Source organism: Dendrobates tinctorius, unplaced genomic scaffold, assembly GCF_039654945.1.
Source record: "Dendrobates tinctorius isolate UK_male_01 unplaced genomic scaffold, ASM3965494v1 ptg000060l, whole genome shotgun sequence".
Lineage (NCBI taxonomy): Eukaryota > Metazoa > Chordata > Amphibia > Anura > Dendrobatidae > Dendrobates > Dendrobates tinctorius.
Window position 1 is genome coordinate 43799373 of NW_027361728.1, and position 19078 is coordinate 43818450.

At 46.0% G+C, this 19078-nt stretch overlaps 2 protein-coding genes across 2 annotated transcripts in view; one reads left to right on the forward strand and one right to left on the reverse strand.

Moving 5' to 3' along the window:
• Positions 1-19078, forward strand: part of PDCD10 (programmed cell death 10) — a 71059-nt gene that overhangs the window by 5255 nt on the left and 46726 nt on the right. The window lies entirely within an intron of this gene.
• On the reverse strand, positions 1266-3889 carry LOC141092603 (uncharacterized). The gene is made up of 2 exons (XM_073578932.1): positions 2027-3889; positions 1266-1948 (listed from the first exon to the last, which is right to left on the reverse strand). The coding sequence occupies exon 1, from the start codon at positions 3715-3717 to the stop codon at positions 2776-2778; it is 942 nt and encodes a 313-aa protein (XP_073435033.1). The 5' UTR covers positions 3718-3889; the 3' UTR covers positions 1266-1948; positions 2027-2775.

Below are 19078 nucleotides of genomic sequence, written 5' to 3' on the forward strand. Positions count from 1 at the left end.
CAAGTCTTCCATGACTGCTTTTGGTAGGTACAAACCACCGCATAGCGAGTTCCTGCTGTTCTGGAAATGCTTTGCCCCAGTAGACTAGCCATCATGGCTTGGACATCTGCATTTACACTGCAAGAGGACTGTGAGCGCGTTTTGTTTAAAAATGCCAAATTCAGGATTCTTTACGTGTAAACGGGCTGCAAATCTCTTGTTCATCAGGTGAAATGATCTTTTGAGCAGCGCAAAAAATAACCTGTTCTCAGTGGTGCATCAGTCTTGCACTGCAGAGAATAATGGCAGTCTATGCGCACTGAGCATCCTAGTATAGTCAGCTCAGTGCAGCGTGCAAACAGGTATTTAAACAACCACCGATTGTGGTATTATGCCATATAAACCTTTACCTTTACACTTGCCAATTTTTTTTTTTTTTGCTTTCAACAGCTCAACTTGGAAAAATTTGGTGTGTAGAGTGACCACGGTCATTAGAGAATTCCATTCCCTGCCTGATGTGAGTTGTATGCTCACAGAGGGCTGTGCGATTGCCTCGCTGACTGGTCTGGTCTCCATAGTATACTGGGAAGTATGCCTCTTATTGAATTTGGCGCATTGTTCTCCAGCGAGCCCTTCTGCAACTGGTGTGGTCAATGTCGGCCCTAATGGCTCCGGCAGCTGGTTGGTGGAGGGAACTGGGTGTCAGACCACCACTGATCTGATGTCAATATATTCAGAGGTGGTCACACATTACCAGGTGTAGGAGCCAAGATTTCATTTTTTTTCTGCCGTAATACCCTTATACACTTTATGCAGGGAGCTCAAGAACCGTATAGCAAAAAAGAGCGCATGTTTTACCTAAAGCTGCCACGGTCTTGCAATACTTTAATTTGTAGGGCAAAGCATACAATCCTGGAAGAAGCCTTTAGAAATCGGAGTGGGGGCACCTAGTGATGAGACACTTATCACTAACCCTGTCCCTTCAAACATTTCATAATTAAAGGGGTGGTCCGAAATACAAATTGCCTTACCTTAATTTTCATCCTAAATCCCTATCTATTTAAATCTAAACTATTTTCCAATATAACTTAAAAATTCCCAATCCTTCCCTCACTACACTAACTGCTCTGCTCCACACCCTCTCTAATTACTTTTTGATGGATCAACCGAGCACATTGTCAGAATACCCTGCATACAGAGACCAGTGACATCACTTTCCTGGGTAAAGTATAGGAGTAACCCCGGCACACTAATAACATGAAAGTAAAGTCTTCTCAACGACAGTCTTTAATTGTTGTGATTTTATTGATTGTGAAAAAAAAGGGTGGTGTTACAATCCAAAAAAGGGTGGTGTTACAATCCAACGTTTCAGCTCTACATCTCGAGCTTTCATCAGGGATATGACTACAATATATACAATAAAAGAACAAAAATCAATAAATAAACTTTATAAAGTATTATAAAACCAAAAATCTAGTGATAGGTGATACATAAGGTGGGGACAGTGTCATACAGCCTTTGTGAAGGTGTGTATGGATCTATAATGATGTGAGGCCAGTGAGTATGTATTGTGGTGTGATACAGTGAACATGTGAGAGGTTGAACAGAGGAATAGAGTGAAGGTGTAAGGAGTTGAAAAGCATGAATGTGTAGGTAGTGTTGAGAAAGGGCATTAGGGGACAGTGAAGTGGAGTGGGAATAAAGGTGAGGTCATCTAAGGAGGCAGTGTGTAAGGGGTGCTCTTGGAAATGTTAAGGCATAAGGTATAAATACCTAGATCCTTGGTTTTGAGGTGTGTGTATAAGTGGTATAGGTTTGCCTTTGTAATCCAGCTGCTGGAACGGTACCTATAGTAACCACTGAAAAAGGGTATAGGTTAAGGAATAGCAAGGTATATAGAAAGAAAAGATATAAAAGAAAGTTTTAGGGGTCACATACCGATGTGTAGGGTCAGCACGTGACTCCCGTCCTAAGGACAAAAAAGCAGGTCGATAAGCTGAGATGGAGAACGGAAACCCAGTCTATGAAGACTGTAGGGCACCATTACCTTGTGTCCTAAATCTAGTCAGGTGTGGAGGAGGCCGGAAGTGCATGTGGCTTAGTGCAGTGATGTTAAATACTGTCAAGCACTTCCTGATTGGGTGGGGAAGGGGCGGGAATGGGGGGAAGGGCCATCGCCATCTTAGTGAGGTCAAAAATGTCTGAATGAATGTACTGAGCATGTGCAGGGCGGGGATAGAGAATGAGCATGTTTTGACTTGACAGGAAGTGATGGTGGCAGTCGCCATCTTGGTAAGGTCAAAAAATGTCAGAATGAATGTACTGAGCATGTGCAGGGCGGGGATAGAGAATGAACATGTTTTGACTTGACAGGAAGTGATGTTGGCAGTCGCCATCTTGGTGAGGTCAAAATTGTCAGAATGAATGTACTGAGCAGGTGCGAGCCATCCAGGAAGTGAAGTAAAAAAGGGAGGGTTGTGAGGAAATGTCACATGCATACAGGCGGCCATTTTAATGGTGGGACTGTGCTGAATTCATGCACGGTGATAATTTCAGTGCTGGTTGTGCCTATCAGGTTTCAGAGAAACTTCCTTTTCCTGCCTAAAAACAAAGAAAGGTAATTAGAGCAAGGTTTACATACAAAGAGTAAAATGGCGTTCATATTAACACACTTATGTCAGAAATATCTCCTATAAACCAAAAAACGTTGTGTAGGAAAAGAACTTATTTGGTAGTGATTTTAAACTCCTGATGAAAAACAAAACTAATTCACTATGAAGTGGAATTTAGAAGGGATTAATAATACATTTCAGATTCTCTATTGAGACCGTGTGGATGGAGGGTATTTAGGTGATATATCCAATACGCTTCACGCTCTTTGAGCGTTTGGATTTTATTACCCCCTCGTCTGGGTACAGGGATTTGTTCGATAACCTGAAATTTCAGTTGGCTTACAGAGTGTCTATTTTCCACAAAATGGGCAGGAATTGGTAAAAGTGTGTTCTCACACCGGATGGTTGATTTATGTTTGGAAATGCGGTCTTTCACATGCTGGGTGGTTTCCCCAACGTATCCTAGGCCGCATGGGCATTTGATTAAATAGACGACAAAATTTGAGTTGCAGGTAAAATAGCCATTGATCTTGTACCGTTTGCCAGACCTCGGATGGGTGAATGAATCGCCTTTACTAACATTCGTGCATTGTGCGCAACCCAAACAAGAGAAGGTTCCGTTGCGCACCGTGCTAAATGTCTTCTGCCTGAATGTCTTGAAGTGGGAGCCCACGTCGGCTCTAACCAAAGTGTTTTTTAGGTTCTGAGCCCGCTTATGGCAGATGAGAGGAGGATTTTGGAAATTTTCAATCCCCGGGTAAGCCTTTTCTAGTAGGGGCCAGTGTTCAAGGACTGCTTTTTTGATCAGAGGAGAGAACGGGTGATAGGTGTTGATGAACTTAACCCTATTCTCTACATCACAGTCACGTTGGGTAATTCTGGTTTGTTGTTCAGCATTAAATTTGGGGTATCCTCTTGTTTGAAACTTTTCAGTCATCTCGTCATGTCTCATTTGCCTGATATCAGGTTTTGAGACTATGCGGTCAATTCTGTCATGTTGGGATTTAGGTAGAGCTATCTTCACGTGTCTTGGGTGACAACTGGACCAGTGTAGTAGACTATTACGGTCTGTAGGTTTGACGTAAAGGTCACTTGTAATGGTGCCAGAGTCAGTTTTAGAGATCATGGTGTCAAGGAAACTGACAGACTGTGTGTTGGAATGTGAGGTAAAGGTTAGGTTCGGTATACTCTGGTTGAGGTCATGTACAAAATCTGTGAGGCTATTGGTGTCACCTGTCCATACACAAAAGATGTCGTCTATGTATCTGAGCCAGGTAAGAGCATGTTTTCTATATAGATGATGTGTGTAGACAAAGTCAGCCTCAAATTTACACATGAAGATGTTAGTGTACGGGGGGGCTACATTCGCCCCCATCGCGGTACCCCGTGCCTGAAGGTAGAATTGGTCCTCAAAGAGGAAATAGTTGTTGTTGAGGACCAATTTGAGTGTATCGGTACAGAACAATTTCTGGGGTTCGCTAAGAGAGGATTGTAAATCTAGGAACCATCTGACAGCCTCGATGCCAAGATCGTGATCTATACTAGTATATAGGCTGTTGACGTCTAGGCTGGCTAATAAACAAAAGGAAGGAATGTCATGGAGGGTTCTAACGTGGTTCAGAAAATCACCGGTGTCTGAGCCTGTCATATCTACTTTATATCACTTTCCTGGGTGGCACTGGTCTCTGCAAGCTGGGTATTCTGACAACATTGACAGTGCACTCTGTTGCAGGCTCCTTACTGATGATCTGAGCCAGTGAGAGCGCACTGTCATTGCACACATTGTTCAGGGACTAGCCCAGCCCTTGAAACGAAGGTCAGTCGTGATACTACTTCTCAGGTAGGGGGCATGTGGTGCAGGAATTACTGCAGCTTGTGCACCCGAATGACTCTTCATTTGAGTATCCCAGCATGCCCTGGTCATCAAATAGTAAGTAGGAAACAAAAAAGAAAAGCAGTTAGTTAGGGAATTTATGTAAACTATATTATAAAATAGTCGAGATTATGGCATTAAGGCTACTGTCACACTAGCGTCGGTACGGGCCCGTCGCTATGCGTCATGCCGACGTACCGACACACGTTGTGAAAGATTTGCACAACGGGGGCGGCGGATGCAGTTTTTCAACGCATCCGCTGCCCCATTGTAATGTCCGGGGAGGAGGGGGCGGACTTTCGGCCTCGTATGCGCTGTCGAAAATGGCGGACACGACGCACCAAAAAACGTTACATGTAACTTTTTTTTGTGCGTCGCGGCCGCCAAAACATGACTCATCCGTCACATGACAGATGCAACGTGTGGCCATACGTCGCAATTCGTCGCTAATGCAAGTCTATGGAGAAAAAACGCATCTAGGCAACTTTGCAGGATGCGTTTTTTCTCCAAAACGACGCATTGCAACGTGTACATCACACGACACTAGTGTGAAAGTAGCCTAATTTGCATTTTGGACCACCCCTTTTAAAGTCGGTCACACACATTAGATGGCTATTGGCGGACTAATCTCGACTATTTCTTTTCTAAACCTGTGCGTTTGTTCGGCCGAGCACTCCTGCGTTCTCTGAGAAAGCCTTTTCCAGACGTATGGCGACAGCTTTGTTCGCTTGGATATGAGCCATTGGCAATCAGTAATCAGACATAATCTCCACTGATGTTCCGATGTCAGGGGCCCCCATACACATTAGTCTGTCGGCCAATCCTGTCGCTATCAGCAGGTTAAGCTAATATTAGTGTAATATATATATGGGAGCATAAAGGGAGTCTGTCCCCCTGTATTTGCAATGTAATCTGAGATCAGCATGTTGTAGAAACAGTGACCAGTGACTGATTCCAGCTGATTAGTGTTTTAATAAAATCAGTTTATCAGGTAGTCCTCCATATTAATGAGCTTTGTATAACCATGCCAACACCACTGGTGGCTTTATGGGTACATTGGTAGCTTTCTGCCCCTGTACAGTCGATTTGGGCAAGGGTTTTAAAGAACTCAGCAGCAGAGAAAACTGATCAAAACTATTATCAAAATGACAGCAAGTAGCCCAGTATGTGATACATTACTGGAATGAAGGTCTTTGTGCCCACATTATGCTACTCAGATTGGGTAGTAAAAACTTGGTGACAGATTCCCTGCTCCGCCTGCGATTGCAAGGTTTTGTCCCTTGGACAATTTTGAGTGTTCCCGATAGATTTTTTTTTTTTTTTTTTCATGCTGATTTCAGAAATGACTTCAGCTTTTTCCTATCGCGTAAGGTTTTTGAGCAATGATACGAAATATTATGATCTGTTAAAATTCTGAAAACTCACATGAACTTTTTATAAAACAGTATATTCTGAATTTTCCACTGAAATAACATAAATCGCTGATCTCCACATATGCAAGCACGTATTATGCGACTTCCGCGCAGGCACAGTGAATCATTTGGCTTACCTCTTGGGCAGGGGAGGAATCAAAAGGCAATACTGACATACTAAGAGCATTGCTGAATGGATCACGACATTCAATGCCATTCGCTGTCCCAATGATATGGAGAGATTGCTACTTCTGCCTTACAAATGTAACAGGATATTCAGCAAAGAACAAGAAATAAATAGAATATTCTAATCTTCCTTCAGCCATAAGACCAGTGCCACACGATGAAAGTCTTCGTGTTCCAAAGCCGCCCAAAGTATGAACAATAGAGGACAACGGAGATGAACTACCTTATTTTTTGGACTATAAGACGCACCTGTCTATAAGACGCACCCAGATTGTAGAGGTGGAAAATAGGGAAAAAATATTTGAACTAAAAAGTGGTAAAATATTTAATAACATAAATAACATACCGTATTTTCCGCTTTGTAAGACGCACTTTTTTTCCCCCAAAATTGAGGGGAAAAAGGGGGTGCGTCTTACAAAGAGGATATACATTTGCGCTGCCACTGAGGGTACTTGCCGCGGCACTCTGTGCCCTGATGCTGCCGCTGCGCTGTCCGCCGCCACCGCCGCGCTCCTGTCCCCCGGTGGTTTCTTCCGCCCCACCGCCGCTGCCGCGCTCTGTCCCGTTCAGCGTGGGGGGTCTCTGTCGCTCCATGCCTGCTTTCTTCCTGGAAAATGGCCGCCGCGCATGCGCAGACGGACATCTCGGCACTGAAATCTCGGGAGATGAGATTTCAGCGCTGAAATCTCATCTCCCGAGATTTCAGTGCCGAGATGTCCGTCTGCGCATGCGCGGCGGCCATTTTCCAGGAAGAAAGCAGGCATGGAGCGACAGAGACCCCCCACGCTGAACGGGACAGAGCGCGGCGGCGGCGGCGGGGCGGAAGAAACCACCGGGGGACAGGAGCGCGGCGGTGGCGGACAGCGCAGCGGCAGCATCAGGGCACAGAGTGCCGCGGCAAGTACCCTCAGAACGGGACAGAGCGCGGCGATGGCGGCAAACACCGGGGGATAGGAGCGTGGCGGTAAGAACCGGGGGACAGAGCGCGGTGGTGGCGGTAAGAACCGGGGGAGAGCGCGGCGGTGGTGGCAAGCAGGCACCGGGGGACAGCGTGGCGGTGGTGGCAAGCACTGGGGGACAGAGTGCGGCGGTGGTGGCAAGCAGGCACCGGGGGACAGAGCGTGGCGGTGGTGGCAAGCATCAGGGGACAGAGGGCGGCGGCAGTAACAGACACCGGCAGCGGCACGCTGCACATCAAAACACCCCCTCATCCCAGCAGCAATGTTCCACTCCGGCCTCCTCCATCACCACCCCTGGAAAGCAATAAGACGCATGGATTATAAGATGCACCACCATTTTATTAAAAATAAAGTTTTTTTTCCTATTTTTCTCCTCAAAATTTGGGGTGCGTCTTATAATCCGGAGCGTCTTATAAAGCGAAAAATACGGTACTATTATATGTGGTGTTAAAAAAAAAATATATATATATATATATATATATATATATATATATATATATATATATATATATATATATATATATATATATATATATAATATTTTAGTATGTTATTATGTTGGCAGCTACAGGTAGAAGATGTTGCTGCGGGACCAGTGTGTTGTCTGTAAAGTACTATATGAAGACACAGGAGGGTGAGTATAAGAATAGGGGCACAGGGCTTACATTTAAAGCACCACTCCAGCACTGAAAAATAACACTGGAGTGCTGCTTTAAGATCCCAAGGGAGAACTATAACTCTCAGCATGTCCTGCAGATCATATGGAATGCTGGGAGTTGTAGTTCACCACAGGATGTAAGTGATTTTTATGTGCTGCAATTACTAACCTTATAATTAATTCTTGTACAGGCTGCTGCTCACTGTACTCAGTGCAGGTCCTGCAGCTAGCAAGCCACACTGTGGTGAGGTAATGCAGCATTACATGGCCGCACAGTGCCCTCCTACTTATGGCCTCACCACAGGTCATGTAACAGGAAGCTACACTGTTTGTAGTGCGGTGTCTGCAGGACCTGTGATGAGATCAAGAAGAGGGAGGGCTTTGTGCGGTCATGTGATGCTCCAGCCCACCCTCTTCATGACCTCACCACAGGTCCTCCACAGAGCATTCAGCATCAAGCCCAGGCTGTGCTGCCTGTCAGGTATGTGGCGATCCCTCTAGTTGCACTCTGCTCCTGCCCCCTTCACCACCGGACACGCATCTTCCCAGCTGCTGCATGAATCCGCTGGGGAAACCTTGTGGGTCTGTTATTTGCTGCTCCCCGCTCACTGCTCATCTGACAGGAGAGCGGGGAAGCGGCTCATGAATATTCACTTCACTGTATTGGGGCCACGTGGTTTCCCCAGTGGCTGGATTCCTGCAGCAGGCAACATTTTCCTGCCTCCTGCTATCCCAGTGCGATCTCACTCCTCGCTGCCCCCTCCCCACATGCTATATTCCGACCATAAGACGCACCCACACTTTCCTCCAAAATTTGGAGGGAAAAAAAGCGCGTCTTAAGGTCTGAAAAATATGGTAACAATGTCAGTGGAAAATGAAACTGCTGCAGACCCAGACTTTGAGCCTTCTACATCTAGTCCACATCTGTTCAATCAAGCTGATGTGAGTGACTTGGGCAAAGATTTGAAATAGTCAGACGCAGGCTGAATTGATGGGATCAAGGCTACAAGAACGGAATCTCTTATTACCGGGAACAAGAGTCTGTTTTTCGCAGTCATCAAGAAGACCTTAATCAACTTTTCAACCATGTCGACAGGTTAACCTTTTGCAATGATGCCTTGGGGTTGTTTGATGCTCTTGGGTGGTGACTGTTCATTGACTCGTCAGTTTTAAGTTTGTAAGGCTGTTTTACTACACAATGGAAATATCTATCCTTCTATATCTATTAGACATGCCGTACACCTGAAAGAAATGTATGAGAATATGGAGTTACTGTTGACCCACATTAATTATAGAAATTATAACTGGAACATATGTGGTGATCTAAAAGTTGTTGTACTTCTTCTTGGACTGCAGCTTGGATATACCAAGTATTGTTTTATTTGTGACTGGGACAGTCGTGCACGAGAAATGCAAGATTTCAGAAAACACTGGCCACTCTGCAAAAACCTGGTTGCTGGACAGAAGAATGTTAAACATAATCCTCTCGTTGATCCAGCAAAGAGATTTCTCCCTCCTTTTGCATATTAAAATTGGGCTTATGGAGAATTTTGTCAAAGCAATCAACAACTAATCGGAAGCCTTTTCTTACTTGCGACCGAAATTTCCAAGAATAAGTGATGCAAAGATTTAAAAAGGTATTTTTATTGGCCCACAGATCAGAGAACTAATGAATGACAGTAGCTTTGATGGTCTTTTTTTACAAGATGTTGAACAAGTGGCATGGAGAGCCTTTAAAGATGTGACCTTCAACTTCCTTGGCAATAGCAGGGCACCAAACTTTGAACATCTCATGGACAACATGCTCACAGCATATCATTTGATGAAATACAATATGTCACTAAAAATGCATTTTCTGCATTCTCACTTGGACTTTTTCCAGCCAGTCGTGCCGATAGCGATTAACACGGTGACAGATTTCACCAAGACATTGCGCTGATGGAGAAAAGGTACCAGGGAGTGGAATACGTCAATGCTGGCTACTATTGCTGGAATCTAATTTGAGAAGCATCTGACACTGATTATAAAGTCGTCTGCAAAACACTCTTGAACAATTGCTTTTGCTACTGACATCGATGCACATGTATGTAGTGTCTCGGACATCATAATGTAGACTATAAACTGTTTCTTAACCCCTTACTGCCAGCTGACGCAATAGTACGTCAGCACGGCAGTATCCCCCGCTTTGTGGTGGGCTTTGGCGGTGAGCCCACCTCAAAGCCGCGACATCAGCTGTTTTTAACAGCTGACATGTACCCGCAATAGGCGCGAGCAGAATCGCGTTCCGCCTGCGCCTATTAAGTAGTTAAATTCTGCTGTCAAACTGACCTCGGGCATTTAAATGCACTTCCGGACGCCGGTCTGGAAATACACGCAGTGACTACCCCCGTCATGTGATCGGGGTCATCGCTGCTTTGCCATCACAACCAAAAGTCTCCTCGAGAACTCTGTGGTGGTTGATGGCAGATTGCTATGAGCGCCACCATGTGGTCGGCGCTCATAGCAAGCCTGTAATTCTGCTGCATAGAGGTGATCTGAGCATCATCTCTATGTAGCAGAGGCAATCGCGCTATGGCAGCTTCTAGCCTCTTATGGAGGCTATTGAAGAATGCCAAAAGTAAAAAAAAAAAGTGTTTAAAAATATATAAAAAATTTTTAAAAAAAACAAAAGTTCAGATCACCCCCCCCACCCCTTTCGCCTCCCCCTTTCGCCCGAATCAAAATAAAACGATAAAAAAAATCAAACCTGCACATATTTGGTATTGCCGCTTTCAGAATCGCCCGATCCATGAATAAAAAAAAAAATTAACCTGATTTTCCAGGACGTCCTATCCTGACAGTACCATAGGGGTTGTCCTTTCAACCTTACAGGGACAGGAAATGTAAGAGAGGTTAAAGGTCCCCTCCCACATCCACACTCCAGTGTTTTTCCTGTCCCTGTAAGGACAGGCACGAGAGCGCCGCAGAAGTGCGGCATCCAGCAAGAAACTTACCGAGGAGGAGCGGGGTCCAAACACCAGATCCTCCCGTCATATGGCCCGTGGCGGTTCTCCGCCAGGTGTCCCATGGAGCGCTGCTCCGGGACTTGGAGCCGCTTCCCCTCAGCGGGGCTCTCTGCTTCCGCCGCATCACCCAGAGACGCTGGAAGCGTCGGCGGCCGCGTCACTTCCGGGCGTCTGATGACTACTTCCGGCGGCGCCATGACAGATCAGCGCGGCAGGGAAGATCGTCTGCAGGACAAGGTAGGATAAAACCGGGGAGGTGGGCGACCAGGCAGAGACGCGGTAAACACTCCCCACCACGGAAAACGCCGCACAGCCAGAGTAGCCAGCATCCGTAAGTAGGACTCTGGAGGAGGGCTGTACATTCCAAAGGCAGGAGCTTAATAAAACTCCTGTGCTTGTAGGAGAACACGGCATAAGGCAGCCACAGCATCGACCTCCAGGAGACCCAAGTGCCCCATCTGTACCAGTAAATTGCCGGGGTCATGGGAAAAAGCCTGTATGTGAGGAGTGCCCCGTATCTGCGGAGTGCACCCTGAAGATCATCAGGGGCGAACAGGCCTCTGTTTGCAGAGATGCGTACAATGGTCAGACAGGAGGTCCAGACATCCGTCTCCGTACTGCTACCCGCTCAGTCTTCCAGCCAGCCCCAGGCTAAGAGGCAAAGATTGGAGTCTGAGCAGTCGTCGGACGAGGAGATCCTTGACACGGACGAGGAGGAGGAAGGCGAGATCACCTCAGAACCCCTGGATATGGGGAAGAGATACCTCTTCTCCTCAGACAACACAGACAAGCTTCTCGGCGCCGTGAGAAGCACCATGCAGATTGAGGAGGCCCCAAAGACTAAATCCATCCAGGACGAGATGTTCGGAGGCCTGAGAGCGAGGATCCGTCAAGTCTTTCCAGTTAACGACCATATCTGTTCGATGATTCTGGAGGAATGGGAGGATTCCGAGAAACGTCTAGTCATACCTCGAGACTTTAAACTTAGACTACCGTTTAGCCAGGAGGACATCAACACTTGGGACGAGGTGCCTAAAATCGGCACCCCGGTGGCCAGGGTACCGAAGAAGACTTCGATTCCCTTTGAAGATTCCTCCAGCCTCAAGGAACCCATGGACAAGAAGGCCGATGTACTCCTGAAAAGGGCTTGGGAGGCCTCTCCTCTGCGGCGGTTATGAAGACAAATCTAGCCGCCACATCGGTCGCCAGATCCGTGCACCTATGGATCGACCACCTAGAACAACTAAAAGATAAGACCCCTAGGGGCGATATGTTAGAAGGCTTTCCACTGTTAAAAATCACAACCGGATTCATGGCGGACGCCTCTGCCGAATCTGTACAATTCACGGCCAGAAATAATTTTGTCCAATGCGGCTCGTCAAGCCATTTGGATGAAGACCTGGTCAGGGGACTATCAGTCAAAAAATAAGTTGTGCGCTATACCCTTCTCAGGTGGGAAGGTATTTGGGCCGGCCTTAGATAAAATCCTGGAGAATGCCTTGGATGACAAAAAAGGTCTTCTGGAGGAAAAACCGAAAAAAACATTTCCCTTTCAGAGACCCAGGCCTAACCAGTGGCAGGAATATAGAGGGAAGGGGAAATCACCTCGCTAGGATTACACAAAAGGGGGGGAAAAGTAGGGGTCCCACTCCAGGAGCAGGAGACAATGACGCCTGGGGCGTTGCCTCAGACACTTCACGGGGGCATGGGAACTCATCTCCCAAAACGGCGTATCCTCAATACGGTCTCCCAGGGCTATACCCTCGAATTTGCAGAGCCCCCCCCCCCCCCAGCACGGTTAGTCATAACAAATCCTCAGTCCAGATCCCTTATAGATCCCACTTGTGCAGACATAAAAGACCTGCTAGAATCAGGGGTAGTAGTCCCAGAAAAGGAAAGAGGGCAGGGCCACTATTCAACCCTCGTCACCGTAAAAAAACCGTCGGGAGACAGTTGCACTATTATCCAGAGGCCTCACCGACCAGGTGATCTCAACGTTGCAGGCTAGCCGTAAACCCGTTACGAGGGCTATATATCGGAAAATTTGGAAGAAGTTCTGCTCGGAAGGTGGTAGTACTCCCATAGACTCATCTCGGCCGAACATCCCTCAGATCCTTGACTTCCTGCAGGCAGGATTTAATAAGGGCCTAACTCCAAGCACGTTAAAAGTCCAGATAGCGGCTCTAAGTACTTTCTTTAATTTTTCCTTAGCCTCTCACTCATGGATAGTGCAATTTACAAAGGCCATCCAGAGATTGAGACCCACACTAAGAAAGAGTTCCTCTGTGGGACCTAAATCTTGTACTTAACGCCCTATGCAGTCCACCTTACGAGCCAGTATCCAAAATAGACATCACAAGGCTCACACAGAAAAGTCTTTCTGATAGCCATCACCTCAGCCAAACGGCTGGGAGAAATCTGAGCCCTGTCAGTCCAGAATCCCTACATACAGATCTTTGAGGACCGCATAATATTAAAACTGAACCCAGGTTTCCTCCCTAAGGTAGTATCTCCCCAGAATTTAAACCAAGAGAGAGTCCTACCCTCATTCTGCCCATTTCCAAAAAAGATAAAGAAAGGCTCTTTCACTCTTTGGACGTCAGGCGTGCAGTCACACGCTACTTAAAGTCACGCAAGAGTGGCGCCAGGACACTATTGTTTGTCCAGTACAGAGGTAAAAATAGGGGTACAGGCGCATCTACACACACCCTAGGTAGATGGATAACATCAGTTATTGCCTCAGCGTACGAAACCAAGGGGTTACCTATACCAGAGGGGCTTAGAGCCCATTCCACCAGGGCAATGGCAACATCATGGGCAGAGAGGGTGGGAGCCTCAATAGAGCAGACTTGCAGGGCCGCCACCTGGTCTACACTAAACACTTTCTGTAGACATTACAAATTGGACACGTTAACAGCCAACCAGACGACCTTTGGTCGTAAAGTGTTACAAGCTGTAGTCCCACCCTAAGCGAATTCCTTCTTTGGTATTCCCCATGGTGCTGTCAGGATAGGAAGGCCTGAAAAACGGAGATTAGACCTACCGGTAATATTATTTCCAGGAGTCCATCCTGACAGCACTGGTAGTTCCCTCCCGTTTTGTATTTGTGTTACTATGCTTATACTAAATCTCAATAAATATTAATTGCATCCATACTAGTGTGGTACTTGGGGAAAATCACTGGATTGTGGATGTGGGAGGGGACCTTTTAACCTCTTGTGCATTTCCTGTCTCTGTAAGGATGAAAGGACAACCCCCATGGGTCTGTCAGGATGGACTACTGGAAATAACATTACCGGTTGGTCTAATGTCCATTTTTTTTTTGGTCGCCGCGACATTGCCCGTTATTGCATTTTAATGCAATCAAAAAGAACTTATCTGCACAAATGTGGCATCATTAAAAACGTCAGCTCGGCATGCAAAAAATAAGCCCTCACCCAATCCAAGATCACAAAAAATGGAGACGCCACGGGTGTTGGAAAATTGCGCAATTTTTTTTTTTTTTAACAAACTTTAGAATTTTTTTCACTACTTACACAAAAGAGAACCTAGACATGTTGGGTCTCTATGAACTTGTAATGACCTGGAGAATCATAATGGCATGTCAGTTTTAGCATTTGGTGAACCTAGCAATAAAGCCAAATAAAAAACAAGTGTGGGTTTGCACGTTTTTTGCAATTTCACCGCACTTGGAATTTTTCCCGTTTTCGAGTACACAACATGATAAAACCAATGGTGTCGTTCAAAAGTGCAACTCGTCCCGCAAAAAATAAGCCCTCACATGGTCATATTGACAGAAAAATAAAAAGTTATGGCTCTGGAAAGAAGGGGAACAAAAAAGCTCCGGTCAAAAACCTTACATGATAGCCTTTTGGAGCACATATTCGCGTTCAGCATATCAAAATCTGTTACAATAACATTTTCTCGGGGGACAAGAACTTCCCTGAAATTTGTTGCGCAGTGTTAGCCTTTTAAATGCCTATATCAGTCTCTTACAGCCTCATTTAACTCACCCTGACGAGCGCTTGTGTCCTTCCGACCATCAACGCGCCTCTGACGTGGTTGCAGATGTGTTGTCATGACAGCCGGGGGTCAGCCGATGACCTCCATGCTTGCTATTACGGAACGCCTTTGAAATTTTGCCTGTTGCTGAGCTTCAAAGGAGACTGATTGCACAAGCAATTGGACGATCACACTTCAAGGGCCCTAAGGATGCTAACAAAATCATTTAAAAAAAAAAAAAAAAATTCAAATCTCCCTCCTTTTCCCACACTGAAAAAAATAAATTAAAATTTTTTTAACGTACACGTTGTATCTACTCTTTCAGAAAAGTCTAATCTATCAAAATGTAAAAACAATAAACACTTTAAATGGAAAAAAATTCAAGAGTGCCAAAATTAAAAAAAAAAAAATTTCCCCACAATTCCCCCAAAAATGCTGTAACAAACGATCAAAAAGTCACATCTATCCCAAACTGGTGCTAATAAAAAACGTTGTTTTGCCCTGCAAAAAAAATAAGCTAACATACAGCTCCATTTGACGAAAAATTGTTACATGTCTAGGAAAATGGCAACACAACTCCCCCAATTTTATTTTTGAAAATTTCAAATGTTTTTTTCACCACTAAATTAAAAAAAACTGGATGTTTGGTACCGCCGTTATTATATTGATGAGCAGAATCATATTGCATGGTAATTTTTACCAGGAAAATGCACACCGTAAAAATTCCCAAAAATCAATGTCAGAACTATGCTTCCCCCTCGCAATTTCATCGTACTTGGAATTTTTTTTCCCCATTTTCATGTACACTAACTAGTAAAATGAATGGTGTCATTCAAAAGTTCAAATCCTTCTGCAAAAAACAAGCCCTCATTTGTTTGTGGACAGAAAAATAAGGCTTATGGCTTGGGGGGGAAAAAAACTGGAGGAAAAAACAAACGAAAATGGGCCGCGTCGTGAAGGTGTTCATTAAAAGAAAACAGACTCCTTTGTTTGAAAAAAAAACACTAGCCAACCTCTGTTACCTATTTATTAGTGTAAAATTAAAAATAAAAAATTATTCCTCACCTGTCCAATCTTTGACCCACGTTGCAATCCATCTCTGCTGCATCTGGATGCCTTGCTGAATGGTGGAATGATGCGATTGTTCAGCCGGTCATCCAGGAGATACTGAACTTGAGGGACCTGCGGTGACGTCATTGAGGTTACTGCAGGTCACTGCGGCTGCTGTCCCCCCCCCGATCCCTGGGCGGTGGCCGCTGCTGCTGCGGTGTAACCCCACCCCCGGTTTTCTTGTATGAGTTATTATTTATCGCAGAGTATGGTCTGAGACTGTACTCATGTTTGTGTATTTTTGCAGATTGAGTGGTCCGCACTAAATCACAGAGCCTTGTCTTTGCAGCGCTGGGGTCCTGGGTTCAAATCTCACCAAAGACAACATTTGCAATGAGTTTGTGTGTTCTCACCATGTTTGAGTAGGTTTCTTCCCACAGACTAGACTTGCTAATTGGGGGTCACAGTCTAAATTCCCAACATGGACAGTGATGATGTCTGTAAAGCGCTGCGGCATATGATGGCGCTATAAATTTAATTCATTTTTATAGCGCCATTTATTCCATGGCGCTTTACATGTGAAAAGGGGCATACATAGACAATAAACATGAGCAATACAAGGAACACAAAGTACAGAAGGAAAGAAGACCCTGCCGGCGAGGGCTCACAGTCTGCAGGGGATGGGTGAGGATACACTAGGAGAGGGTGGAGTTGGTCGTGCGGCAATTCAGTAGCCTGAGGATCACTGCAAGTTGTAGGCTTTCTGGAAGAGGTGGGTCTTCAGGTTTCTTTTGAAAGTTTCCGTGGTAGGCGTAAGTCTGATGTGTTGGTAGAGAGTTCCAGAGTATGGTGGAAGCACGGGAGAAGTCTTGTATGCTGTTGTGAGAAGAAGCGATAAGAGGGGGGAGTAGAGAAGGAGATCTTGAGAGGATTGAAGGTTGCGTGTAGGTAAGTACCAGGAGACCATGTTACAGATGTATGTAGGAGGCAGGTTGTGGATGGCTTTGTATGTCATAGTTGGGGTTTTGAACTAGAGCCTCTGGATGATAGAAAGCAAGTGAAGGGCTTGGCAGAGAGGAGAGGCTGGGAAATAACGGAGACAGGTGGATTAGTCAGGCAGCTGAGTTTAGGATAGATTTCAGTGGTGCTAGAGGGGAGGCCAGAGAGTAGGAGGTTGCAATAGTCGAGACGGGAGATGAGGGCGTGCACGAGCGTTTTTTGCATTTTCTTAGTCAAGGAATGTACGGATCCAGGAAATATTTGAGTTGCAGTCTGCAGGGGGATGCAAGGGCTTGGATATGTGGCTTGAAAGAGGGCAGAGTCGAGGATCACCCCGAGGCACCGAGCATGCAGGACTGGAGAATATGAGCAGCCACTGACATGGATGGTTAGGTCTGGTGGAGGGGGGGAAAGATGATGAATTCAGTTTTGTCCATGTTTAGTTTTAGAAAGCGAGCAGAAAAGAAAGATGAAATAGCTGACGTGGGATTTTGTTCAGCAAGGAGGTGATGTCAGGTCCAGATAGGTAGATCTACGTGTCAACGGCGTAGAGGTGATACTGCAAACCGTGGGATTCTATGAGCTGTGTCAGGCCGAAGGTGTAGATGGAGAAGAGTGGGGGTCCAAAAACTTGAGCTTTGGGCAACATCGACAGACAGGGGGCGTGGTGAGGTGGTGGTGTGGGAGAGGGGAAATGCTGAATGTTCGGTCTGTTAAATACGACGAGATCCAGGTTAGGTTCAAATCTGTGATGCCAAGAGATGAATCTGTAACAAGAGGGAATGGTCTACAGTGTCAAAGGCAGAAGACGGGTCCAGGAGAAGGACAGATTAGTGTCGCTTGCTCTTGGCAGTTAGTAGGTCATTGGTGACTTTAGTTAGTGCAGTTTTAGTTGAGTGTTGCAGTTGAAAGCCAGATTGTAACCAGTCAAAGAGGGAGCAGGAGAGGTGGGAGGACAGTTCAAGATGGACGTGCTGTTCAGTAGTTTTGAGGCATAGGGGAGAAGTGATGTCGAGTGAGGGCTTTTTGAGGATGGGTGTGATTGAGACATGTTTGAAGGATCAGGGGAAGACACCATTTGTAAGTGAAAGGTTGAAGAGATGGGATAGGGTTGGGATGAAGACTGGCGAGGTTAGCGGTGAGGTGGGATGGGAGCGGATCAAGCGTGCAAGTGGTAAGATGTGATCTTGACAGAAGAGTGGAGAGCTGATCTTCTGTAATGGTGGAGAAGCTTGTTTTGGAAGAACAGGGCTGAGCAGTTAAGAGGAGGGGCATTGGGGGCTGCAGGACAAAGCTTTCTCTAAAGGTACTGTCACACTTAGCGATGTACCAGCGATCCTGACCAGCGATATGACGTGGTCAGGATCGCTGGTACATTGCTAAGTGGTCGCTAGTGAGCTGCCACACATGCAGATCTCACCAGTGACATCGCTGGGGACGGGGGTCGCTACTTACCTGTCACACTAGGCGATCCTGCGTCCTCCCGCCTGGCTCCACGCTCATCTCTCCACAGTAAGCGCCGCAGGAAGCTGACGACGAGAAACAGTCCTGGACGTTCTTGCGCGATCAGCGATAAGCAGCGTGGGAGCGGGTTGTAGGTAAGTATCACACATAGCGATATCGCTAGCAATATCGCTATAAAGTCACAAGTTATAGCGATATTGCTAGCGATATCGCTTAGTGTGAGAGGCCCTTAATGTTATAGATCTTCTGCTTAAAGAAAGAGGCAAAGTCTTCAGCAGAAATGAGGAGAGGGAGGATGTGCTGGGGGACTGAGTAGAGAATTGAAAGTGTTGAAAAGTTGTTTAGGGTTGTGAGACGTATATGAGAGATGAGAAGTAAGTTTGTTTTGCGGCAGTGAGCGTGGACTTGAAGCTGGCAAGGGACTGCCTGTATGCAATAAAGTGCTTGGCAGAATGGGATCTCTTGCATCTCCGCTCAGCAACCATGGAAGCCCGTCTCCGTTCTTTGGTCAGGCTAGTCACCCAGGGTTGCCTGTTGATTGTACGAGTTTTGCTGTGCGTGAGGGGGTGGCCGATTCGAGTGTTGCTGTTATTGTGGTGGTATAAAGTGGCAGCAGCATCTGTCATGTAAGAACGCTATGTCTGTAAGAGTGAGAAGGGACTCAGAGTGAGAGTAAAAATTAAGGTGTTTGAGATTTCTGCGAGGGTGAGTGAGTTTGTGGAGTGGGGGTTGCGCACTAGGAGAGGGAAGAGAATGTCAGTAGGTTGTTGTCAGATGGGGAGGGGTGAGATTAGTAAGTGAACCGAGGCAGGTTTAGATAAGGTCCAGCGTGTGGCCATCTTTGTCAGGGGCCATGGAGGACCATTGAGGGAGGTCAAA